The 27,582-nt window shown below is 37.0% G+C and overlaps 1 protein-coding gene across 9 annotated transcripts in view; it reads left to right on the top strand.

The window, feature by feature from the left end:
• The window catches only part of PCNX1 (pecanex 1), a 94,180-nt gene that overhangs the window by 8,830 nt on the left and 57,768 nt on the right, over positions 1-27,582 (top strand). For 5 of the 9 annotated variants that reach the window (XM_072866087.1, XM_072866089.1, XM_072866088.1 and 2 more), the window contains exons 2-7: positions 238-446; positions 6,554-6,659; positions 9,770-9,815; positions 10,731-10,820; positions 12,489-14,189; positions 25,948-26,080. In XM_072866087.1, coding sequence (XP_072722188.1) covers positions 238-446; positions 6,554-6,659; positions 9,770-9,815; positions 10,731-10,820; positions 12,489-14,189; positions 25,948-26,080 — 2,285 coding nt within the window. Of the gene's footprint in view, positions 1-237; positions 447-2,221; positions 2,279-6,553; positions 6,660-9,769; positions 9,816-10,730; positions 10,821-12,488; positions 14,190-25,947; positions 26,081-27,582 lie in introns of those variants that run through there. The other 4 variants (XM_072866091.1, XM_072866090.1, XM_072866092.1 and 1 more) reach the window with 3 other exon arrangements.

Below are 27,582 nucleotides of genomic sequence, written 5' to 3'. Positions count from 1 at the left end.
GCATGGTGCTGTGGTGCTTTGGTATCTTGTAGTCCAACTGTTCCTTTTTTCCATGTTGCTAGACTTCTAACAATCTCCACATGAACTTTGACTGTGGGAGTGTGTGTTTAAACCTTCATTTCCAGTATGATCAGTATTTTCTGTATGAAAGAAACTGTTAAACTCTAGATAGCTGTATGTATTCTTATGAACATTTGCCCTTGTGTTCATTAACTCTTTCCTACTCTCTTTTGAAAGGCCCTTCCTTCTTCCATGATGATAGTAGCTGTCTACTGCCCGGTGATAGCAGCTCTCTTTATCGTTTTGAAGATGGTGAATTACCGTTTGCACAGGGCACTGGATGAGGGAGAAATTGTGGAGAGGAATGCCAGTGAGCATATGGACAGAGGTGCAAAACCAGAACAAAGCAATGTTTCAGCCAAGAGGAAAGACAGCAATGGGCCCAGGTAAGGTGTCTGCTGATGTTTGTATACTGCTTCAAATGATAAACAGTCCTGTCTTCATCAGATGTGTAACTGGAATGGTGGTTGAAATAAACACTGAGGAATATAGATGCAGACCTCCATAGTTCTGAAAGACTGTTTAGTCTGGTCTGTGAAAGCAAAACTTATTAATGTATTAGGTTTGAAATGATGGATTCATGTTAATTTCCTGGTTCCTCCCCCAAAGGAGTTCCAGAACAATATTGAAAATGCTGGAAGCACTGAAACAATAGCATGGAAAATGTGTGCTGATTAGGTCACTAAATACTTAATGAACACAACCAGTACAAGTAATCTTATTTCAGCAGTAGACTTAGTTTTAAAAATCTAGCTGTCAAAAACCACATACTACATGCTAAGTCTTTTATCACTAAAAAGAATGTCTGGGTTTCAATTTGCTTAGCTTTGCAAAAGCAGGAGTCAGATACAATGCTTGACTCCAGTTATAGTCTTACTTCAGGAGAACACTGTCTTGTGAATTTGGAAATTCTGGAATTGCTCAGCTCAATAATGAATGTGATGATTCTGAAGTACTGTCAATAGGAGGTGATTCCTTTCCACAGATCTTCCTTGCTTTTGCCAGCATCAAAAAACCCAGAGGTTTTCCTCCTCTGACCAGACTATTTGGAGAAAGAAGAGCAAAAGATGAGTCATCAACAAGGCTAGCCTAACCAGTCTGATCAGACTGTGGATGTGTTACGAGCTCTATTATCAAAGCCTCTGCCTGGCTTCAGATAATTAAGGCCATCTTAAGAGTTACACTGCATGAAATAAATCAGCCTTGAATTGTTAGCTTTTAAAGAAGACCTTTTTCTTGTCTGTGAGTTTCTGGTACTAGTAGCCATGAATAGTTTTCAAAGTGAGACAATTAGTATGCTGTCCTGACTCTTAAGAGGTTGTGTGTGTTTTATTAAAAAACAAACAAACAAATCCCCAAAAACCAAAATGCCAAACCCTGAAACTTTTACATGGAGACACATGCTATAAGGAAATGTAGTCAAAAGAAGCCTCTTAAGTCTGTTTATCAGAATGCTTAAAGAAAGGAAGTGTTAAAGTGATGCTCTTTAAAATATTCAGCCTTGAGGTAAAAGGACTTAATTGTGCATATGGGGTAGCTTCTCATGAGATGGGTCTTAAGTTCTTCTGTATCTGCTCTCAGCTTAGGGAGCGTATTGTTAGCAAAAACAATGTCTTGGATTCCTTTAAAGTTGATATACAGTAACTTCTTGTATCAATCTTTTATAACCTGTCCCTTTTTCCATGTTGTGTTTGGTAACTGAACCTGCTGATTTTAATTGTGACTCCATTTAGATCACCATATACCTTACTAAAACTGTATTGAGCTATTTTGGCAGAATGCTTGCCTGAATGTATATTAATGCTTATTCTGCTTAATAAAATTCGTGAAAGTAAACTAGTGGTCTGTTCTGTTTCAATGCAACCTTGCTAACGCATGTTTTAGTTGTGATCCTTAGATGTTTTTTTCTTTTTTAAGCCATGTAGCTTTTGCTTCCAAAACAGTAGCCAAGACTTGGCAAGGGACTTCTTTCTACTAGTGTTGTGAGTTACTTCTGGATGTTTCAGAAGTTCTGTTTTGTCTAAGGAGCAGTTGACATGGGACAAGTTACTACATTATAAGCATTTGTGAGCTCAGAAGTAGAGGTTAGTTTGATGCTGTGTGTCCTGCTTGCCAACTAAAGTTTCATTAACTTTTATATGATCCTTGTTCCCACTTTCAGGTCTCTTAACTAGAACTGGGAACAAGGTCAATGCAGAAATTACGGAGTTACTTTTTGGTAAGTGGGATGTACAGTATATACTAATCTTTGCCTGGAAGCTTACAAGAACTCTGGGATAACATTCAAACCAGTAGAGGGGATGTAGAGTGAGTGTTTAATATTGAGCTGTCACCTTCTTAGTAAGTTAAATCGGAACATTAATTAAAAAAACTGTCTCGGAAGAAAGTGTGTATGTAGGGGTTTTGGTGGTTTTTTTTTTTTAAACTCTGCTCCCCTAGCATAAGGTGGATATAGGGGAGATCTAAGCAGACCTACTACCTTAAATATTTGTGTAATCAAAATATTAGTTTTGATAGCTTAGGCTACAGCATGTGATACCAAATAAAATATAGAGTACAGTATGCAAAGCTGTCCTAGAGTTTTCACCCCCCCACCCCCCATCCCCACACACATGTTTGCTGGGACCACTTTAGGTATGAATATTAGTATTTTTGAAGGATTAAGCGATAGTCTGGTTTCTGTTCAAAACTTATGTTCAGGATTCTGTTTAGCTTCTAAGAGCTGCTGTTCTTCTGAAGACGTTTATCTGCAAAATGGTGCTTTCAGGTATCTGACAAAAATTATGTGCTGTCATTTGTAGGTTTACATGAACTGCTCATTTATCTTTGGTTCACATTGGTTTGTGAATAGGATCAAACTCTAAGGGTTTTCAATCTTTTCATAAAACTTTGGCATGCTTAAGTAAAGAACAACTTACTGTTCCCTGAGAAATGCCTTGTTTGTTTTTTTCCTCATCCTCTTTATAAAGGTGAAATTCTCTAGTTAATATTTTTGAAAGAAGCTAGTCTTAATTTAGAGATAGGAATGTGAGTTATCTTCTTCTGTAGCTTCTAGTGCAGTTGCTGCTTTCATACGGGTGTGATGTTAGTAGTGCTGCTGGGAGATTTCATGAAAACAAGTAATAGGGATACAGGCTCCTAATCTCACATAAAAGGTAGAAGGAACAGTGCAAACGTAATCTTTGTTGGATATCAATGGACACACATAGATACCTTACTACACTTAAGTCAGTCTTGCTTCTGGGGATATGAATATGGCTTCTTTCTTGTGTCAACGATTACTAAGGTTCAAAGTATCATAAAGCATTGACCTGGTGACACTGCTGTCACTGATCTCCATCAACATGGGGGAGCTGTAATCATGATACTACATGAATGTACTTCTCCTACAAAATAAAACTGACAGCTGGAGAATGTGGTTTGCTAATTTGTTTGCATGTTTGAGTTACGTACAGTCTACTTAAACAGGTACGAGCAAGAGAAATAAAAAAGTAATCTCTCAAACTCTTGCCCTGCTTTACTATTTTTTTCCCTTTTCCTTGCAGTTTTCTGTGGCTTGCAGCTTGGAGTTGTTTTGCCTTTTAAACTCTATAACTAGTGATTCAAGCTTTAAAGAAAACTTCTATTCATACTTGAAACTGTTGTGGTGTAGTATTTGTAGTACATGCTGTGGTCCTTCTGTGTTTTGAGAGCAGCCTCTTGACTAGTTATCCCGCTATTTTAATTGGAAATTAGGGACAGAAGAAGGTGTTCAAAAGAAAAGAACTCTTCTGCTTTGTCCTGAAATCAAAATTGCTTATTCCAAATTCTCTCTGGAAGTTCTAGTCCAAATATCAGATTTCTTTAGTTAATCATTCTAAGTCAGGTTTTAAACTTCTGAATTCACTAGACTTACAGCCTCTTCAGACTTTCAGTTAGTCTCTGACACACTAATGTAATATAGCTGGAGATAGTATTTTAGATAGGACAGTTAGTAATAACTAGAAATACTAGTTTTAATTTGTTTTGCGCAATCTCTGAATGCCTTTTCCACAGCAATTTCCATTGCAGGTAGCTGGACATAATTTATTCAGTCTTCCCAATTTGTGTAGCAACTTCATTTCAGTTTTTTTGTTTGCAAACTGAAAAGTGTAGTACTTGCTCTAAGTTATGAAGTCAGCAAACTAAGAAACTGATTGTAGACCTTAATAGCAGAAAGGAATGGCCACAACACTAGCAGAAAATTGCTAGATTCTGCATGCTGTTGTAGTCCAGTTCCTTATGCATGCAATGATTAACCCTAGAAATCTGTACTTCCTGCTTGTTCCTGCAGACTTTGTTGCTGTTTGTTACTAGCTTTTGTTAATCGGTTAGTTTGTGTATGCTGTCACAGAACATAGCAGCTGTGAGTAGAGTGGTGGTGTTGGGTTGTATTGTTGCTTATGCTGATAATCTGTTGCGTCACTTTTAGACAAAATCACCTCCTTGTCCCACCCTAGTTAACTACCGAGTTCTATGCATGAGAGCTTATTTGCATTGACTTATTTTTCTACTTCATAGGACATACTTTAATCATATGCAGTGTTTCTGAATGAATTATTCAAACAGGAAAGTAATTTCATCTTTTTGTGAAAGGCGTTCTTTGTTACATTTTCAGTTGTCATCATAATGTATGCTGAACTTAAACATTAAGTGAGAATTTTTCAGTTTAGTCTTTAACTTCATGTTATGTCCTTACATGTTCTTAAAATGCTTACATAAGGAATAGTTGTTTGGCTAAAGCTGGTGGAAATTATTGAAGCTGAATTCTGGGTTTGTTTTTTTTTCCTTACCTGGTTCTGCCTTAGCATAATTGATAATTTCAGGTCAGAGAGGGCTCTCTGAACAGCCATCAATAAGAGCATGCTTATGTTTCACTGCTGAGCTGTACCAAAATGGTGGCTTTTCACTTCTTTCTTCAGTTTGCTGGAGTCCGACCATAATTGTTCTGCTAACACATGGCTGGTTGTCTCTTAACTTATTTTTACTGAAGTAATATATTTCTAACTTCAAACTGTCTTTTTTTGTCATCTCTTTGATGTAGGAAGGTTTAGGGGCCTCTTGTATGATCTAGAATGGTTCCCAAGGTTGTACCTTTACACCTCTCTGAGGTGACAACAGCTTGAAATGTCAGGCTGCAGAATGAATGATGTTTTGGGTCCTTTAGTCTACATACAGTTTATTTATAATATCCTAGATTGATGTCCATATATTACAAAAATTATTAGGTGTTGGTCTTACTGCCTGAGACTTTTCTACGAGACTAGCTGTCTCTCAAGTAAGTCCTGCAGTGCTTCTGTTCATTTCTGTCCCCATTCTCCAGAGGGGCTCATCTTTAGTTTCTTTAGTCTAGCTGGAGAAGGGTTGTGCATATGTTCTTTCTCCAGCAAAATGTTGGAGTGGACTTACCGCAGCTCTGAATCACTGATGGTTGGGAGGCAGTTGTTTATCTTTGGGATGGAGCAGAGAGGGTCAGTGTCAAATTACACTGCAGTTATTTCTGTTCAGAAGTCTCCTGGATCAAGATGGTTGAAGAGAACTGTATTGGGAGAGGAAAAAGAATGCCTCAACTTCTCCCTCTTTGCAATTAACAAACAGTGCTAGGTTGGATGCCCGATTTGTAGTCCCCAACTCACTTCACACCCTATTGTCCTAATGGACAGGTCCAATTGCTTTTGTTTCATGCACATCTGCCTTTGACAAGCTGAATTATGTTGAATTACAATTTGGTGATGTTGATCTAGAAAATACTTTCAAACCAATACTTATTAAGCCTGAAAGGGTGAAATTGCTAGGATGTAGTAATAAATATATTGTACCTCAAAATATTTCGTGGTAGGGCCTGTAAATTACCTGAAGGGAGGATATTTTCTGGTAGAAATAAGTGGTTTGTGTCCTTGGGAGAGATACCACGTCCCTGTATGTCTCTGCCTTTCCAATGACTTTTACTGACAGTGTGTGGCTTTCTTGGTTAACCCATCCTTACTTTTGCTCCTAGATCCAGTCTAAGGAAAAGATCTGGATAACAACAAGTGCCTTCAATCTGAGTCCTTTCCCTGCTCTTTGAAAGAGTTCTATTTAGTACTTTTTTTTCTATTGATTGATTTCTGGGTATTATAGTTGGACAGATGATCTGCAAGTTACATGTGTGTACGTATAGACAGTGAGTTTCATATGTCAGCATTTCAAAATGCCTTGTAGCTCCTAAGTCTTAATGGTTTGTGTTGGCTGTTGACAGTGGACTTCACAAGGCAGCAGCTTCTGTGACAGTATATGGGGTGCTCCAGTTCTGACTGAGCTTCCTCTGTCAAATGGGCAGTATTCATCTGAGATACTGGGATATATTTAAGCCCCTGATATTTGAAAAGGGAAGAATTGTTTTGAATCAGCACTCAGCATAGACAGACAAACTTCTGTTTAACTGGTAGGTTAATGTTCTTTCTTTTCTTTTCTTTCTCTTTTATGTTTCTCCCAGTGACCCTGGTGGAGGGATTGAGATGTCAGAGTTCATACGAGAAGCAACTCCCCCTGTTGGCTGTAGTTCACGCAATTCTTATGCTGGGGTAGATCCAAACAGCCAGGTAAGAATTAAAGCTACTACAGTTGTTGCTTTAGTACTGCTGGCTTTGTAATCTGTAGAGTAATCTTTGCTGATTTTTTTTTCTTCTTTTTTTTAAAATTGTATTAGGATAAGCAACTTACCTTTCTGTATTTCTTAACTGCTTTATTAGGGTGGCATTGCACTCTCCCAGCTGCATAGCTCTTGCTCATGCCATCTTGTCTTCATTTTAGGAATAGCTGGATTTTATAAGGCAACCTACTGTCCCATCAGAAAGTATTTCCTTTTGCTTAGTTAGCTTTCTTCTGATTTTACTAAATCAAAATGGCTCAGAGCTTGGTCAGATAAGTACCAAGACCCACTGTGGTGGGCTTCCCTCTTCCTTTTGGTTATCAGTGAGCTGTTAGATAGCTCAAGCTGTAACTTCATCCTTATGTTCTAACTTTGTTTTCCTCCCTTACTTTTGTTTGATCTGTCATTTAGATGCTTAATTGGCAAACTTCAGTTGTGTTGAATTTGAGGAGGCTTCTGTTAAGTCTTCTTGGAACGTACCCACTGCTGATTATCTCTTGCAATGCTAAATGGCTTTCTGAAAGTTATTATTCCTGACAGTTCAGACTCTGCAGTCAAAAATGTTAATTTGCTGAAGTACAAAGCAAGATAAACTGGTAGAAATGGAAAGACTAAAACTGTTTATTTTTGGGTGACCTCTGCAAAATCTTCACTATTTTGACACTTCAACAGGGGTGGGAAGAAAGCAATAAACAGGGGCTGCTGCACACCAGGTGAAAGTGCTGAAGAACTTGGCTTTATTAGATTTTAATGCAACTTCATTATGCTCTAGTTGCCTTGTAATTTCACTGGGGAAGTTGTTCTGTTTCCTTATTATGTCTGCTAGATTTATGGATTCAACTTCCATAGCACTACATGTGCTGTTCCTTCTATTTGGCTTGTAGTGTTTAGCCAGTTGTGGCATCTTTCTTTTACGAACTCTTCATGAGGACAAGTAGATTGACTGGCCAGACTGTAAGGTTATGTTGACAAGGAGCAATGCAGCATCATGTTAAAGATACAGAAGCTATTTTTGAATGAAGTGGAAATCCTTGGTGTGGCATTACGGTATCAAATCCTTCTAATTAGCTCTCTGAGCAAGCAGTATATAATAAAGTGCAGTGTTATGCTAACGTTGGTGTTTTATCTGAATAATGCTCCATTATGCAGCATAGAGACTCTCAGATTTTCTCCTTTGAAGAGAGCAGGTATTTGGTATACCAATTTGAATACCACTTCCTTTGGTATTCAAAGGAATAGGAAGCAATGGTCCATGTAGGAAGACAGAACTAGGCTGGGGATCATGTTTCTTTGAGTAGTCTTTGGAAAAAAAACTATTCTGAACAAACTCATAACAGTTTTAATGTTAAAGCATGTGAAGAAGCTCTGTGTTCCTTCTTGTGTGCTTTAATGCTGACACTATAACACAGTTAAAACTACGTGAAAGGAAGTGTAGTGTTTAAAATGTGTTTATGCTGATAAAATTAGTGCTTACTAGTCCCCTGTGATTGAATTTGCAGCATCAAAAGGGTATGTGAACAGTAAGCATCTGAATTCTGTTCAGTTTTTTGTGTGAAATAGCTTTTCTATGCTGATGCATTTGCATTCAGCTACAGCATTCAGCAAGGCGTGTTACTGAAGGGGAAAAAAAAAGTTGAAACATGGCAAAATGACTAACTAAAAGTGTGCGTGACAGTGTAGTAAAGAATGCATTAAACAAGCTCCAGCAGCTTTTTTGCATTACATGTAGCAAAACCTTTGTTCTTCTGTAGTATGGCTGAATAAAATCTGAACACATCTTCAGATTACCTTAAATTTGCTGTGCTTGCAGTGAAGAATTAGTAAATTATGCTCTCTTTTCCCCAGAGTCATTTGAACTAGGGTTTTTTGAAAAACAGTATCCCAGTAAGTATACAGTAAAGTCAAATTGCCATCATTTTTATGTATCTTGGGTTCAGGTTTTGCCTTTGAGTGCTCTTCTCCTATCTTATTTCTGAGTGGTTTAATTACTTGACACATGCATTTTTGTGTGCTATTCGGAGTTCTTTGAGAGAGGTAGTACTGAAAATACTATTTAAGGAAGGACTAAGTTCTTTTTAGCACCTCTGCAAAACAATCCGCTACAGATTACAGGACGTATGTAGAAATGCAGACTGCAAACCTAAACAGCTAGCTAGTTTTCATATGGGGAGGTACATGCCTGCTGGTTGGCCATTGAACATGGCTGAAAAGCAGATACAATAAATTTGAAATGTGATTGTAACTAATGTCCAAGAATAGACCAAGGAATATGCACAGTCTTTCACTAACCAGTTTACTTGCTTTGAGGTAACTAATCTGTGTACTTGGAAACTGTCTTCAAAAGAAAAATTGTATTTGCAGGAATGAGAGGGAAGAATAAGATACAGTAAAATGATTAGGTTAAACCAATTTAAGTTTATTCAGCTGCCAGCAGGGATCTTCCTGCCATATCCCCTGTTCATGCTGTGGCCACTTTCCGTGTACCAGCACTTAGGTTCTTGTGCTTACCTGGTCACTGGATCAAATCTGACAGACCTGAAAACTAACCCTGGTAAAAATATGTATCTCTTCCAATGGGAGCAGTTTCTGGATTTAGCTTGGTGTTTACTATGCTAAACAGGTAAGTTTTATATTAACATGGTGTTTTCTTTAAGCATTTTAGGCAACCGTGATCACTGCATTAAACTTTCAGCTTTACAACAGCAGTTATTAGTGTACCATCACACTAGTAGTTTGTTTCCACATGAAGTATTTTCAAGGAATTCCTAGATTAGAAACTGTTCTTAAAGTCAACGTAGTAAAATCTGCAAGTACATTGGCTATAAAAGAGAATAATGCAGTGATATAGTTGGAAGCATAATTAGATGTCTTGTTATCTCTGTTTGCAGTGGAAACATTCTGAGTCAGAAAGGATTTTACAGCAATGTGCTGTTTGATGCTTTTGTGGCTTTGAAAGTCTCTCCTAGGTCTATACACAAATGCATGCATTGCAGTAATAGAAAACAACAGTTGTGTAATTCCTGAAAGTTTACAGCTTTTTACATAATTCCCTGTTTCTAGGTTGGATCTGGGTTATCTCGTCTGGGAACAGCAGCAACCATCAAAGGTGAGATTTTTGGCTGTTTCTTAAAATTACCTTGCAGTAGCACTTCAAATCACTATTGTTTACTATGTTGTTTCCAAGTACTGCCTACCTTGTTCATCTTCAAAACTTTTTTGTGAGCTAAGTACAGCATTTACTAATAGGAAGAAATCTTCTTTGGACTTGCAAATTATGTGCCTAAAACACTAGGAGAGAATATCCTGGAATCCGTGCTCTGTTTACCATGTAACAACAGGTTTTTCTTTTGCTTGTAAATGCGGAGCCAAGGGGTTTGTTTGAGTGGACTTTTCCCTACTATTTTGAGTTCTGTGCAACCAATCACCCTTCTGGTATTGTATTTCAGTGACTTGATTATTTCTGGTTGCTTGGCATCCAGCAAAAGTATTGTCCAGGACAGCCCATTTGAACTCCACCAAGACGAGAAGATAAATTATTTGTAATATGCTAAGTTGCTATCTTGTAAATGTATTAAGCCAGTAATAAGACAAAAAAAGAGATGTGAATTTTTGTCACCTTCCTGATTTTTCCTTACCTTTTTTATCTTTACAAGTATTTTGTCACAATCTACCCCTCATTTTTATTGGCAACCATGCAAAAGGAATATTCAAATAGGTATATCTTTAAGACAAAAAAAAAAAAATCTTTATTTCCATTGGGTTCTGTGTAAGATACTTTTCCAGTTCTTCATGGAAGATCTGTGTAGTTGAATGAAAACTCTTGTATACAAAATAAAAGAGTAGACAGTACTTATCTCTAAAAGATAAGAGAAATCTGGTGTTACTTGTCATAAGTGTTATTTACCTTCAAACGAAGAAATAAAAGCAACAGTCTTTCATGACAGGTGAGAAATCTGCAGTGTATGTAGATGTATGTGTTAATACATTGAGCACTAGTACTCTCCTTTCTTAAAATTCACAGGAGATACTGACACTGCCAAGACCTCTGATGACATCAGTTTAAGTCTTGGCCAGAGTTCTAGCCTATGTAAAGAAGGGAGTGAAGAACAAGGTAAAATTTCTTCTTCCTGCATGTTAAACATGGTATTTTGTTACCAAAGACCCTTTGCTGAACATGCTAAATAAATTAATGCAATTTGGTGATAGACTCTAAGAAAGGTTATCTTGAAGCTCTCTGTTTCCTTTCTTAATTAACCTAAGTTCCTGGAATGCATAGCTTGAATACTTTTAACTTTACTCTTCGGCTGCATGTTTCTTGTTCTGGCATCTTCCAGCAGGTAATATTTACTGTGTTTTCGGTCTCCTTGCTGCTGAAAGATAGCTAGCTTACATGTCTCTAGACAATCTCTCTCATACTGAAAGTGGCCTGGGATTAATGGACTTCATTGTAGACTAATTTGCTTTGCTTTCCAGTACAGCCAAATAAAAGGTTTTAAATCAGGCATGCTTTTCTGTAAAGTAAATAATCCTGTGCAGAGTTCTGTTTCTGGAGCTATAAACTACTTCTAATATGCAAACTATCAGAGTTTTGTAATTGTTCCTTCCTAATATGTAAGGAAACTGCTAGCTTGTATTCTTTAGTTGTCTAATTTTGTTTCAGATATCATTTTTCATTTAGCTTAATTGCCAGGAAAAAATCTGCTCAGACTAAAACAGAGCATAAAACTGTTGGGAAATCTTTTGTTTGCTGATTTTAAAGTACCTGGTGATTAGCAGGAAGTTAACTCTGGGAATACTATAGTTCATTTTGGCCAATCTAATCAGACTGATGGGTTTCTTTTGGTTATTACTGTGCGATTCAGTGCAGAAAGTATATTTAAAATAGAGGATTACAGGTGGCTGTGCTGTTGTAATGGGCAGCAGGGTTCTACTACTTTCAGCTGAGTAACAGAACTGTTTGTGAAGTCTCTTTTAGATACACATGTACAAATACACTCTACAAAAACTTAGCAATTGGAGTAACTTAACTTGGCCTCCCAATCTTCTATTTTTAGTGACAGTACCAAAAAGGAAAGTAGCCTGACTTTCAATACTGCCCGCAGGTGGGCACTTGTACAGGAGACTGCTTGTGATGGATAACAGAAACAGTTGTTCTGAGCAAGAGCTAACAGCAAATCCTCATGATTTGCTTTAACACCACCAGTTTTAGAGGTCGTAAAACTCAGTAACTTCATAGGGAGTTTCATTATAGTACCAATAGACCTGTGCCAGTGCCTGCATCCTTGCTAACTGTAAGCTTAATTGGTATCTGGTAGGAAAGGTGATTTTTGCTGGGTTTTTTGTGACTTCAAAGTTAATGGGGTTTACTCTGTTTTCTTCAATAATTTTAAAGTTTATGTGAAACAAACAGTTTACTGCATGTTAGGACATAAAACAAAAGGCAGGGTACCCTTTTATAATTATGAAACTTTGGGATACATAAAAACATGAAGCGTGAGACACACGAGCAATAGAGGAGGTTGGAGACTTGTCGGAATTGTGTTGGCTTTTATTAGCTGCTAAGATTAAGCTGGTGTTGATTTCTTTTTTATAAAAAAAAGTCTCTGTCAGGTTTACCCAGATGCTAGGAAATCTTTTAAATGGTAATGTGATGCATAGTACTTGCAAATGGATTTGTCAGTTTATTTACTTTATCTAATATAAACAAGCAGTTGTAAAGCAGATTGTATAACTTACATGAACATTCTAAATGAATATTTTAAAAAATGTACTTAAACAGATTTGGCAACTGATCGGAAGCTTTTTCGTCTGGTGTCGAATGACTCGTTTGTCTCCATCCAACCTTCGTTATCCTCTGGACAGGATTTGCCAAGAGACAACAGTGACAAAGCGTGCCTCTCGAACAACCAGCTTGTGGACCAGCCTAAAACCAGTGCATGTGACACAGAAGTAGCTTCGCTTGTAACTCTGCATTCTCACGCATATAGGAAGGATCATAGACCACGAGGTGTACCAAGGACTTCTAGCTCTGCTGTCGCTTTTCCAGATGCTTCATTAAATGACTTCCCTCTCTATCAACAAAGACGAGGACTAGATCCTGTCAGTGAGTTAGAAGCTTCCAAGCCCCCTTCTGCATCCAGAGAGTCCTTGGCTGAGAACTCTTGCATTTCAGGAGTTTTTCAGTTAGATGACATTCTGAAAAGTAGCAGCCCTCAACCATTGGCTAAGAGTGGGAAGAGCAAATCCTTGAAAGCAGACAAAAGTGTGGACAGTTTGAGAAGCCTGAGTACTAGAAGCAGTGGTTCAACAGAAAGCTACTGCAGTGGGACTGACCGTGACACTAACAGTACCATCAGTAGCTATAAAAGTGAACATACTAGCTCAACGCATATAGAAAGTGTGTTGTCAGAGCATGAGGAGGAGTCTCCTAGAGAAGAGAAAAAGGATGGTAAGAAAAAGGACTGTGGTGTTGACTCAGAGGATGACAGTAGTTCTACTACTGACAAAAGGACTAGTAGTGAAAGGACTGCTGTGGAAGTGAGCACTAACAGTGGTGTTCAAGAGGTAAAGGGTTCTAATGCATCTGATGAGATGCACAGTCAGAAAGGTCTTGGTGCCTCTGCTTCAGAAGAGGCCAATAAGAACCCACATGCCAATGAATTGACTACGCAAGCTGACAGGCCACCTGGAAAGGCTGCTGAACAAAGAGATGAGCAGAGTGAGAAACTAGCTGTGTTAGTAGATTCAAGAGCTTCTAAAGAAACGAGTGGAAAACAAAAAGAAGGAGATGTCCGACCAAAATCTTCTAGTTTAATACATCGAACAGCATCTACCCACAAGTCCAGCCGGAGAAGGACAGGAAAAAAGCGGGCTAGTAGTTTTGATTCAAGTCGGCACAGGGAATATGTTTCCTTCCGAGGTGTATCTGGTACTAAACCTCACAGTGCTGTGTTTTGTCACGATGAGGACTCCAGTGATCAAAGTGACTTGAGCAGGACATCAAGTATGCAGTCAGCTCACCAGTTCAGCAGTGATAGCTCTTCCAGCACCACCTCCCATTCATGCCAGTCTCCTGAGGGAAAGTACAGTGCTCTAAAGACCAAATACGTTTCTAAAGAACGTGGGGGCACAGACCCTGAAAATGCTCACAAAACCCACGTAAGCTCTGAAGGAATTAGCAAAAAACGATCTACACGTCGGACTTCTAGCACAAACAGTGCCAAGAATCGTGCCAGAGTATTAAGCCTGGACAGTGGTACTGTAGCTTGTTTAAATGACCCAAATAGTTTAATGGCACCAGGTAACATAAAACAGTTAACCACTTCAAAATCTGATTTGGAAGCCAAAGAAGGAGAGGTGCTAGATGAGCTATCTCTGTTGGGAAGGGCTTCACACTTAGAGTCAGTCACTCGTTCTAGGAATAGCTTACCAAGCCAGGCTACGTTTCCTGAAGGGGAAGAGCAAGAATCAGCAAGTGGAGGTAAGTAAATGACCTACCAGAAGTACCTTGCCGTATTTTGTAATTGAGTCTGGTATCTATGACTTAAGTTACAACTGTACTTAAGCGTCTTCCTGTTTATTCGTTCTTGCCTAGTAAAACTGACAAAGCATTTCCTTCATATTCTCTTGGGAGATCTGCAGAAATGGGAGTTGAATTCAAACAAATGTTATGAAATCTATAGGTAGAGATGTTACGGGTTTGTAACTGGCAGTCTGTTAACCAGAGCTGTATCTTAAAATTATTATTTGTGATCAAATCAGACCTGCTCCATTGTATTACTCAAACTTCAAATTATGTGTACTATTTTAAAAGTTAACAATAAGAGAGAGACTACTTTTGTTTGAAAGATTGTGCAATTTAGAAAATTGGGAACATGGAAGTGATTGTTTGAAGTTACTGCGGCCTCTTAGATGAACTCTCTGGCATGGCTTGAGGTGATACCAAAAAAAAAAAACCAAAAAAACCAACCCAAACCCCTTACCATGCTGCCTTGAATTGTGCATTCTTACCATGGTCTGGTTACTAAGCTGAATTCTCCTAGGGATTTGATTTTGCTTAGCCTTGCCATTGTTAGCTAGACAGTGTTGTTTACTTTGGTTGTTGTTTTTTTTTTTTGTCCTCATTATGAGAACACAATAACCTTCCTGTGCTGGAGAGAGGAATGTAGTTTCCTCTTACTTTCTATAACTATTGCTTTGCTTGGTGTAATGTGAGTATTAAGATTACCTGTAGTAGCTGGTATTAATATAGATTAATAGGGGCATTTAAAAAAAAAAAATTTGTAGCTCTTAATAGTTTTTTGTTTGTCACTTGTTATGATGTTTCTTGTCTAGCCATATTGACTACCTTAACCAGAACGCTTTTTGTGTTATGGAAGATAAGTGGGTTTAAAATACATTTTCAGAGCAGTATGGGATTGCTAATTACCTCAGTCTGACTTTTGGGATTGCTTGAGGGGAATACCTACCAGATAATCTGGATCTTGTTAGCTAAGCACACAAATGCTTCATACAATTGTATTTTAGATCAAGACATAGATATTTTTAAGAAATTGTAGCAAATTTACTGTCCTTGTTATTTAGACTGCCTAAGCAAAGTGTAGTGACTCTTCCATCTTAAAAGGAGAGACTTTTAAGTCGCAGTGAGATGAGATATGACCAATAGTGTTGTGTGTGTGTGGTTTGTTTTTTTTTTTTTCCTCTCTCCCCTGACACTGACATAAGAGCATACTCTAAAAATCAGTACAATTAATTTCTGGGGGTAAAAAAGTGTGCTACACTGAAGTTTAGCTGTGTATTGATTACTGATCAAATTTGACTGTTTTACAATTAGCTCAGACCTATTTAGATGCCTTCACTTAAAAAAAAAAAATAAAATCTGCATATATTGGTACTTCGTTATTCCTAGTAACAGAGTTCTGTAGTAGCTTTAATGAAAGAGTCTAAGTTGCTCTTTTAATACTAACTCTGCAAGCTAAACACTTAACACACATTCTTATTATGTCTTGTTGAAAGTAACAGCTCTTCTTTATGTCTACTGAGAGTAATTTGACTAATAAAAGGTCTGCTTCATGTATTTACTGTTTTGACTCTGTGCTCTCCTTAGCACAAGATTTAATTTCATTTTGGTTTGTGTTATTACAGCTTAAAACTGTTAAGGTTCTCTCCTTGTATGCAAAGGAGGATTAATATACCTTACCTTATAGAACATGTCAGACTTCATATGCAGTCACCAATCGTCAGTAGTCTGAAGAATTGGTGGATGACTGATTGCTGCCAAATATTTTGATTGCTCTTTTAAAGAGTTGAAATGGTGGGGAAAACCAACTGTAACACATTTAAAAGCAATCTTAAAGTTGCAAATCGCTAGCAGTTTAAGCAGGGAAATCTTGCTGTCATTCTCACTGGACTATTCTCTTCAGTTTCCTCTTTAAACTTTGTTGAGGTAATGGTCATTTTGAAGTTGTTAGTATTTTTAATGAATGGTGAGCACCCAAGTGTTACTTGCCCATGGATTTCAGGCTGACTTTAAGAAGCAATCTGGATTCAGGTTCTCCAGATTTGATGACATTGTATGATTAATAACACTTGCTGTATCTTATGTTTCCTATAGAATAGGATAGGATAGAATAGGAAATATTCTAACCTATCCTATTCTATTCTACCAATAGAATAGGAAATATTTCCTTTATGATTGTAAGAAATTAATGTCTTTCTGCTTTTTTTGAAGGCAGAACAAAAATATCGGTTACTTTTCTTTAGCATTACTTAAATATTTATGCAGTCATGTCTAGTATCAAGCCAGTAATTATTTTGAATTTATCTGTTCATGATCAATCTGAATAATTCCCTTGTGTTGTCCTTCATTTCTACTGGTTTTTATTTTATGTGGTTTTTGTTGGTTTTTGTCTTTTCCCAAATTCATAGCTTATATTACAAGTTTTGTAACACCTGTATATTTAATTGTGGCTTTCTTCTTTGCACTTACCTGTGACTAATAGTAATCAGAGAAAATGTTTTACCTTTTTAGAATCTAAGTTGCTTTATATTTAGTATTTCCCACTATTGAGTTGTCTTCACCTTTTGTGAGTGTTTTTAAAGACATACATGGGTAACATAAATATACATCATGTATGTATGTGTACAGAAATTATTTGAGAAAATTAAGTTATTTTATTTACATGTAGCAGACGAATTACAGAATAAACTTGGTTCAGATTTTCATGAGATCAGAGGATATTGGTTGGATGGGACCTTTAGAAGTTGTCTGGTCCAACCTCCTGCTGAAAGGATTATTTTATAATTTTATATAAATATTTTTTAATTTCTGTGATTGCTTATGATAACTTTCTGAAACAAATATTAACAGATATTGGATAACCAAAAGACCGATGTTAATGCCGCCTCCTCTTTTTCAGTCAGCAGCTTTCAGTTCCTATTTTTCAAATATGACTTAAATCAGTAGTTACAACTTCATTTTATCTTCAAGTCTTTAAGGAGTAAACTAAAAAGTACATTCTTGTTTGTGTAACTGCTAAAATGTGTTTTGTAATGGATATGGCCTTTAGTAATCTTTTACTAAGCAGGATGCTGTATGAACTTGTACATATTTTGCTTTAACAGATACAACTTAGCAGTTTCATTTCTATCTTATTATGCCAGGAAGTGGTGAATGACTCACTTTTTACAAGGTAACTTGTGCATTTGACTAGAAACTGCAGTTCATTAAAATGCAGAAAAACAGCATTTGAAAATTCTGTAATTAAACACATGGTAGATGTATAACAAGAAAATGGAACATGTCTTACAATAGTTGTTATCCTTGTTTAACTACTCAGCATCTAAAAGTAGCTAGTGAATTGATGGGTTATGGGTTAGATGAAGTTGTTTAGATGTCTAAGTGTTTGCCTAGATGTCTAGTGATATTTTGGAAATACCACCTTGATACTTTCCTATGCCTGGTTTCTGTCAAATGTGTGCTATTTCTGGATTGCTGTTCGTGAAGATTTAAAGAAACAACATAATGCCGTATATGACAGTGATGTTTTGTAAAACTGGAGCTGACGTGAAAAGTCAAGTGGTTTCCCCCAGTTCTACATTAACTGTAAAAGATGCACTCTTTAAGTTGCTACTTTCTCTTACAGCTTGCTGTAATTTAAGGTTTACTTATTTACTTTAAGTTCTTGAGTTACCCTTTTGTAAATAAAACTGCATGTAATGTAATGCATTTTTCCTTCTGTGCATTGCATAGCAATATTGAAGTAACAGCTCATACTGTTCTTTTGTGTTTTGTGGTCTGCAGCACATCTCTACAGGAAGGCAAAATAGGGTTTTGTGAGCTTGGATTAGAATCTTGCATTTCATATGACATATGGAAACCTGTTCATCTTTTCAGTCTGCATGTATTCGTATGTATACGCTTAGTGTATCTGCCTGTAATTATTAGACAGTATCCCCTCCAAAGTTAAAAGTACAATTCAGTTCTCTGCTATGCAGCCAATGGTCATGTCAGCTGTTACCAATATATCACTTTTTTTCCTACTATGCTTTTGTTGCATATGGTCTACAGTCATTACTTATTTTGCCTGTGTTGTAGAGCTGTTCCATGCTTCTGATGGCTTTAGTTTGATATGTTTTCTGCAGGTGGAATTAATACAGTTACAGAAGATGTGGCTTCTGGTCTGTTTTCTGGGAGTCTATTGGTTCACATTCAAACGGCTAAACCAAACAGTTTTGCATGAGAAATCAAACTCTTTCAGAGTTTAGAAATGGTAGAAACTGAAAAACGTGTAAAGTTACTGTAATCTGGTTGGGTGTATGTTAGCTGTCTCTGTTCATGTGTTCAGCAGGACACCTCCTGTAACTGGATCAGATTAAGCAGATTAGCCAGTAGAAAGGGCTCTCTTCCATATGACGTTCTTTACTGGAACCAAAAGACTGTATTCCATTACTTGATTTTTACATGTCAGCTAGCAGTGTCATAACGTACACAGCATTTGGTTCAAACATGACATAGAAATTTTCATGTTAGCCTTTCCCAATACCTGGCTTTGAAAGCATAATGATGTCTGTCACCGTTTTTGCATGTAAAGGTTGAGTTTTGCAGAATTACCTATGATTTTGGATATCTTGTCATCTCAGTAGAGGCAATATGTTGCTGTTCAACACTTAGATGTAAACAGTGTTAGGAGTGAAGTGCGAGGCTAAAATGGGGTTCTGCAGTTTTGGAACTTAACAATGAAATAACACTTGGAATGAATCTTGCCTGTACTGTTTGTTAGTCACTACCTACTAAAGCAAAATGCAGTTTTAGTACATTGTGTGGGGACTCCATCCTGCCTGTTTTGTCCCTTTTCTGGAGTTTATGGATAATACAGGGGCTTTCATTAGATGACTTATGACCAAAATAACTACCATCTTCCTGATACTTTGTGGTTTCATAAAGGTGGTGATGGGGAACAAACAAAAACCTCAGGTTTTGTCCAACTTGCAGCAGTGGCTGTTGAGAGCCAGGAATGTGTGTAATTGCTTGGCAAAAGCCCTGAGTACTACTGGTAAGAGACTTTCTGTTACTTGGTAGAAACACACGCCTTTAGTGTGTCATCTACAGAGTAGTAGATATTCTTACCTAAAGTTCTGCAGGGCTGCATAAGGGAAATTCAGGATGCTTGATGAGAAATACATGCCACAGCATTACAGCATATACCAAAAGTTAAAAATTAAGCAAAATACACTTAATATAACTTTGTTTGGTTGTTTTTTTCCTGGGAATATTATTTGACCCTGGTTAAATTCTCTCAAGCCTCCCAGAGAAACCAGAAGCAGTAGTTCTTTCAAAATACTTTGTATTGCTTCAGGAGTGAGTTATTTAAATGTCTTCAATTGGTAGTGTTTGTGCAACTACTTATCGCAATAATTTTTACTTGATTTGGAAAGAATGGTTCAATTTTGTTGACAAGTAGCATGTGTTCATAAATTTGCCAAGTATTAATCTCAAACAGGACTTGAATAAGAATTTTTGATACTTGGTATAAATGAAGCTGCATCTACTAACGTAAGTTTATAAGCCACTTTTTTCATGCTCCTTTGTAGATGTACCTGGATTTCTTATGCATACAGCCGAGAAAGTTCCGAGAGCTCTCTGAACTGTAATGGAGGTGCTCACATTGCTGCCAAATGTAGCTATGAGATGTAATTCCAGGATATGTCAAAGTTGGCTACCAATTAATGTTTGGTGCTATAGTTATTAGGTGGCCATTCAAAGCAAACGTGACTTTCTGGGTATGATATATTAATATAGAACAGCACTTCTGCAGGAAAGGCTGTGTTCTAAAGATTTAAAGTATCTTTTCCTTAAGGTGAATAAATCCAAATATAAAGTCAGAATTAAGTTTCATAAAGATTAATGTAGGTTATGAACATTTGTCTGCTGCATTAACATACTACTAGCTATTGATACCCAAATCCCTGGATATAGGTACTATATTGGGCAGGGGATTGGATGAGGTCATAGCTTTAGCTCTTTGACCCCAAGTCCATCAACATTATATTCAAGAAGTCTGTGTGAGTAACACCTAATGTTTTTAAAGGTGGAGTAATACAGTGGGAAGTACAGTGAAGTAGAATAACTGAGACTCCTAGTTTTATCTTTGGCATTAGTATAGAAATTTTGTCTGTCAAGCTGGTCTGTAAAAATGTTTGGTTCAGAATTCAGAACAGGTGGTTTCATCGTCCTGGTTATTCCCTGCTTGACAGTGTTCTGCTTTTCAGATGGTTGTAGTGACTGGTTTGACGTAATTGTAAATATTCTTCCAGCCTAGTCTCAAACTTGTTTTTTTCATACATTCAACCACAACACTGAAGTCTTGGGCTTTACTTCCCTTGTTTCTCTTTGATTTTTTTTTTTTTGTGACAAGCTTTCCTTCCTAAATTGTGTGTTGTTTTCCTCTGTCCTATTTTCTAGCAATAGTTTATATATTAGAGAGATCCCTCTATTCTTCATTGTTTCTCCTTTGCTGCCCACATCTCCATTCTTCAGAAATTGGCATCAGTGATATTTTTCATTAAATGTCCACAGTAAGTTATAACGCTATAAGCCAGTACTTTGCTTTTTCATCAGAGAAGTATAAGAAATCCCTGCAATTGTATATCTTATAATGGTGCATAATCCATGGTGATTAATAACTGTATTCTGAAGATATGGACTGAACGGACTCCTCCTTTCTACTTGGGTGTCTTACCAGTATGGTTTTTAAAATAGTGTTAGGGCGCATGAGAATAAACTACGAATGCCTCGACTGTGAGGAGAGTGGTGGTGTTAACCCATAAATGCATGTGAGAAGTATGGCTTTTCTCAGGTTTTGAACACAAACGAGATATAGATGCTCAATACAGAAGAGCAAAATTTCAGCTATTTGGCTTGGCAAAGTATGTTCAGTGTCAGAAGACAGATGTCACTGCTTACATGAATGCATGAGCCATAAGCTATTCATTTCAGCTCTCACTGAGAATTTGTAGGGTTGGTCATTACAAGTGGTTGAAAACAGTTAGATCACAATTTCCCATTTGATAGGGAGAGAAATTGCATGTTCCAGCATCACTCAGGTTCCATGCACGTGTTTAACCATGCTTAACCTGACTAATGTTCAAGACCATCTAGACTTCAAGTGATGTATTTTTTTTTTCTTTCCTGAGAAGAGTGAGGGACACTGTTTCCATTGTGTGTGGTGGGTTTTTGGGTTTTGTTTGTTTGTTGTTTCCAGTCAGACTGAAGCTTGCAATTTTTATCCTGAGAACTCTGTGGTTTTTCACATGGATACTTTACCTCTGTATTACCTCCATACTGTATCTTTTCAGGAATCTTATTTGGCAATAATTTATCTGAGGCACTGGGTTTAGCATTTTTGCCTAACAAAAATGAAATGGGACTTGTTGATGCAATAAAATTTGGAAGTTTTGCTTTTTCATCTCATGCTTCTTCAGTTTCCATCTTCTAAGTTTGGGTTAGAAGCAGTGGTACATACATGCAGGGTGACATTGTAGATGTTTTGGCTTGTATGTGTAAATGTTCCTGTTTGAAATAAAATATTTGCATTTTATGTTTCTTAAAGCTAGTTGTGTTGTACAACAATTGTATAGTTGTAGTGTAAAACTTCTGAGTCTTCAGTTCTGTTTAAAATTTTGAGGAACTACAGAGGTTTACATCAAAACCACTTGTGTAGTATAGAAAGAGAAATTTTGGAAGGGCATAACCTGCAGGCAGGGTAGTTCAACCTATGTTCACATATTCCCAGCTGTTTGGCAAAGGATGTGAATTATTTGTTCTAGAATTTTCTCTACAATAAATTTTAGTCCTTTTATTGGGAAAGTATCATTCCAAATGTATGATGACAAAATGATATCCTCATGACTTTCTAAGTGTGTAACTGCTAATTTGGCTTTTTTCCAATCAGAAGTGTAATGAAAGAAAAAAAGGATGAATTTTAATAAACGCGTTCATATGCACAGTTGCATTAACAAATACAAAAGTCAAATTATTTCCTCTTTGAAATTATATGTATTATAGTTGGGAATAGGTGTGGGAGGGTTAAGTTTGCTACAAAGTTGTCATTAGGTCTCCACCTTTTATTTTATTGATCTCTGGGATGTAGGTTTGTATTTCTAACTTGTGCACTTCGGACTTCAAACCTGATTTTTCTGTTTTTGAGAACAGATAACGTTGGGGGACAACATGCAGAAGAAATTTTTACTTAAATTTCTTGACATCAATGAATTGCAATGTTTCAACATAAAAGTTTTAGAATAAAACAAAAAAATAAAAGAGGCTTCAACAACAAACACTCAAGCTAAAAGGCTTGTCTTCCTTTACTGATTTAAAGTATGCAGCAACTGTAAAAATATAACCTACGTTATCTCTCCCTATTGGATCTAGATTTTGTACATGAGTGTAGATGTTGGTTCTTACCTTTCTGGAGTCTAGAGTAACTGGTTTTAAGTAGCAGCATTGGGGAAGTCTGAGTGATGGTCTAAAGATGTTTTTTTTGTTTGTTTTAAAAAAAGCTGTCTTACAAGGATGCTTTTATTTGTTTTTTTAAACATGAAAACACTATGTTACTTTGTAAATATTAAAGGAAGCTTATTTATGTTAAAACAAAGCTATTTCCCTCATGACTAAACTGCTCTCAGAGCATGATAGAGGATAATTTAGGAGCTTTATCTTACATCCTACTGGTGAACTCACAAGTAGCTGTACTGCTCCTTCAAATTAAAGACAAGTAGAAACACAAATAATACATATTAACATAAGTAGCTTTCCATACTGGTATATTTTTTCTTTTTTTTTTTTTTTCTTTTAATCCTGCGTGTTCTTTTAAAATGAGCTGGTTGTTTGTTTCTTTTTTAAAAAAAACCCCACCACCACCAACAAAACCAAACAAAAAACCCCAACAACCAGAAACAAAACCAAACTTTGCTCAGTTTGGCTTTCCACACTTCAAACAAACCGTAATCCTTTCTGCTCAGCTAGGGTTTTTTTTACTTTCTTAGTCATGGTTTCAACATGTAGCTTCTTGAGGTGTTGCATAATGTTAGCAGACTTGGAGCTTGTTGGGCTGAAAAGCTCTGCAGTCTTTTCAAAAGAACTTAAAAGACTTGCTTAGTGATCCTGAATGTCACCACCCACATTCAGGAAGAGTGTGTATATAAGATGTGCATTGAACAAAAGTTTCAAGATAAATCAAAAATACCTTGTTAGATCAGGTAGAAAGCTACACCAAAATCTACTTTGATTTTAAAGGTTAAAGTAAAATAATAAAAAGTTAACAAATGTCAGAACTATTTGCCTGTGCAGCTTTCAATTTAATCCGCAAGTACATACGAATTTTGATTTTTAGTTTTTTTTTTTTAATCTTCAAACATGTTTATCTATGTCATTTTCCTCACAGGACACTGCCTCAGTCAGTGCTTGAGGTAGACTTGCTTTAGTGATAAATTGGAGCTGTGTAGGAAGGACCTCTAGTGTTTCCATAATCTGGGCTTCAGTTATTGCAGAAGGTGATGTTTACTGAATAAAGGATATGAAAAGAAAAACAGATGATGTCAGCGTTAAGTATGCTGCCTTGAAGAATTGCACCTGAATGCTGCTTTTGCTAAGTAGTTGCAAATAGTAATGAAGATGTAATGCTGATGTTTACCATCTTCATTACTATTAAGATGTTTACATTTCATTTAAGACTAGTCATTGTTCTTTATTTTGTGGTGCTTAACTATGGCCTGATTAGCAGAAATGTGTGGAATTGCTTTTGCATCTGAAGTCAGTGAAGCTGTGTTGTGAATATGAGTTTTTATATGCTGATGTATACACTGGAAAAATTGAGCTTTACAAATTGGCACCCAAAATTAGTGGGCAGTTTTGACCTCTTGTGTGTTAACTTAATCCACCAGAAAAAAGTCAAGATTCATACTGTCTTGTTTAGTGTGTTTCACTTTCCCAGTACTTCAAGTATGAGAGCTATAAAGAAATCCTTGAAGAAATTTAGCTGTGTATTAAAACAAAGCATAAAGCCATATATTAAACCACAAGAGAAATGTATTGAATTCTTGCTGAAATACACTGAAAAGGAAGTATCATCTATTCATGCTTAGAATAACAAAAACAGTTGTGGGGGAGTGAGGAGAGAGTGAGCAATCCCACCGTTTTCCTGAAAATATAGGAAAGGACTGAATTAAGGATGTCTTTAACTTTTGACGTTTTGGTAATGAAATGCGTGTAACTTTAACGTTGGTCTTAAAGTGTATCTCTTCATGTAGCTGCTTAACTTTTAAAGCAAACTACAGATTGAAGTTTCGTATAGAGTATTCACTTGATAACCTGTGGTTTATGGGTGGAATTAGATTCTTGTTCCATGCAGTCTTTATTGCTTGAGCTATGGCAGTAATACATAGCAGTAGTAGGTTGCTATTCCCTGTAGACCAGCATTAGATTCTTTGCTGGTAAGTTTTGAAAGCTTAATGATGAGAATGTTGTAACTTGAAATGTGCTTAAGTGAACATGGACTACTCTGCCTGTATTCTTTCTGCCATAAAAAAGCATTGCTCCCTTAGTGTGTGGTTTTTTTTATTTTGGCTTGACACAATCCTTGGTTTTCTCACTGTAGTAACAGGCTTCTTGGCTACCAAGTTGTGACTTCCCCTTGAAGATTTTGATTCTCCTCTTGCACTGACTTCATGTCAAGTTTTTGTGGTTTTTTTTTTTTTTCCTTCTCCTTCACTTGCCTGCCAAAATGTATTTTCTCTGTGACCCATTCATTTGAGCTCTCTAGTGCTCTGCATTCAAATTGGTTAGTAGCTTCCTTGGTTCAGGAGGAAGGCTCTGAGATTGTAGACACACCATGAAGCAGTCCAGATCTGAAGTTGTTCAGACTGTGAGGCTTAGGGAGCACAGGTGGATTTTGGAGGGTAATCTGTGGAAAAATCTTAGCCTCCCTGGAGTACATACAAACTGTTTTTTACAGTGTTGCTTTATAAGTGGAACAAACTTCTTGTTTGTTTTGGTTTTGTTTGGGCAGTTGAAATAACAAAAATACCAATCCTTACAAAGAAGTTATTCTCTCAGTCTCAACCCCCTGCTCCTCCAAATCATAGTGTAACTAGTCTAAAATGAGCAACATGTATCCTTTGGTGCTTATGAGGAAGAAGAAAAAGCAACTCTGTTTTGTCCCCTGAGGAGGTGTGATGAGGTTAACCTCAACCCTACCTGTTTGGCAGAAATTATAAAATTGAGAAGAGAATATTATGGTGAGGAGTGGCAGACAACCTTTCTAGGTTGTCCTTTAGGCTTCTCCTTTAATTATCTATTAAATGAGGTAAAGGGTATTAAATGAGATAAAGGGTGAGATCAGTCTTGTCTCTTCCTGCCCTGTGTAAATGGAAGAGATTTGGATATCCAACTTTTTTTGCAACCTGGCTATTTGGATCTGTGGGTAAAAAAAAAAAAAGCAAGCCGTATATTCAAGAACACACCCACCTCACCCCCCAGCCACCCAAATTTTTACTAATAATTGTGTGTTGTGATCCTGTCTTGAGACAGGTTATTTGAACAGTCAGTGCATAAGCTACTTTTGTTGTTGCAAGTCAAGTTCATTAACTTGGGGAGGGTCAGGGGGAAGAAAGGAGTCTTAAGTTACTGTGTACGTAACTAGGATGGGTTCTTATTTGACCTAAAGTCTGTCTTGATGCAGCAGCACAAGCCAGCGAGGAGACTGTCACATTTCGTCGTGAACGCAGCACATTTAGGCGTCAGGCAGTACGACGCCGGCACAATGCAGGGAGTAACCCTACCCCTCCTACATTGCTCATCGGATCACCCCTCAGGTAGGGTATCTAAATGTTCCACCATATTTAGCATGCATGCAGCAGACCACTTCTCCCCACACCCACCAGTGTTGCCAGAAAAGCACTTTTTACTTCCTTCCCCACCATAACCTCCTTGAGCTGTCACTGCATGTCACTGTGGGCTTGTTGAATTGTGCATGTATATGTGGCACTATTTTCAAAATGATCAGGATAGTCAGTATCTAACACGTTATAGCTGATTTCAGATTGATAACAAAATGAACTAATGCTAACAAACTTAGACTCAGTGTTTTTTATCAAAAACTTTAGAAACTTTTATTTTCAAGCAAGGAGAAAAACCTAAGAAAATATTATTCGCCACTCCTCACCTTGGTTTTTGTTCCTTTAAGAAAGTAAGCATTAGGGAGTAGCACTTTTCATGTCTGTAGATAGTGAGAGATAAGCATAATAACAAAATGGCAGAACATTATAAAGAGCTAAATCGTATGTGCAAAGGTTCAAAATGTAAAATACAGGTAAATCATTGTATGAACATCCTGCAGCTTTTTACAGCAAAAGAGAAATAATGAAGTAATAGTGATGCCTTTGGTACAGAATGCACGGTATTGCTCGGTATTAAATCTAATTGTGTGGCACCTTGCATGCTTTGGCAATGTTTAAAATGTGCTATATACATGTATCCCAGGAGTCCCCAACCTTCACTGGCCCATTTGTTAACAATACTGAGCCTAGTGATGTGTTACATGCAGCATCTCTGGTCTGTCAGCTTGAACAGTAGAAGCAGCAACCACAATAAGTTTTTTCAACTTGTTTTTTAAATCTTTCAATCCCATGGTTGCCTACAGTGTTGGAGAATCTGGTGAACAGAACATTGCCTGTAGAGGAAGGAACACTCCCCCATACATATCAAAGTAATTTTTCCTCCAGTTATGTGATAAATATGCAGGAATAATTGTATATGTTGTGTATTTTAATGATCTTCCTTCATATGCTAAGCTATCTTTTAACAATAGGAGCAGTCTGCTTTTGTGTTTCACGAATACTTGTGTAATCTTTTTAACTGGAAAAAGCTATAGAAGCTGAGCAAATAAGAAGAAAATACTTTACAATAGAGGATGGGGGAGGAATCGTGCCATCTTTGTGGCACCACTGAAATAATCAAGGACTAAGTTTGTAAATTTTCCTCAGGCAGGAGGATTGCAAGAACGGTACCTAAAATCTAACAAACGAAGGATTGACTTGTGCCATATCAAGGACTGAAACTAGTTGGATGTGTTTTTACTGGCTAGTGCAGTACATAGCAGTAATCACATCATTTCAGATAATTTTTTGTTAAGCTTCTGGTCTTGCTGAATGTAGCTTGTTCAACTTTCAGTTAGTGATTTACTTCATAGTGAGGGTTGCTAAAACTTTGCATTCTTTTAGATCTCTCTTGCTGTACTCTGTATTGCATTCACTTGCTTCTGATACTTTTTTCTGTGTTCTCCTTTTTTTTTTCTTTTTTAAAAGGAGGGTAGTAT

Source organism: Ciconia boyciana, chromosome 6, assembly GCF_034638445.1.
Source record: "Ciconia boyciana chromosome 6, ASM3463844v1, whole genome shotgun sequence".
Taxonomy (NCBI): domain Eukaryota; kingdom Metazoa; phylum Chordata; class Aves; order Ciconiiformes; family Ciconiidae; genus Ciconia; species Ciconia boyciana.
The sequence above is the reverse complement of the archived record's forward strand: the minus strand, read 5'-3'. Positions and strand labels throughout refer to the sequence as shown.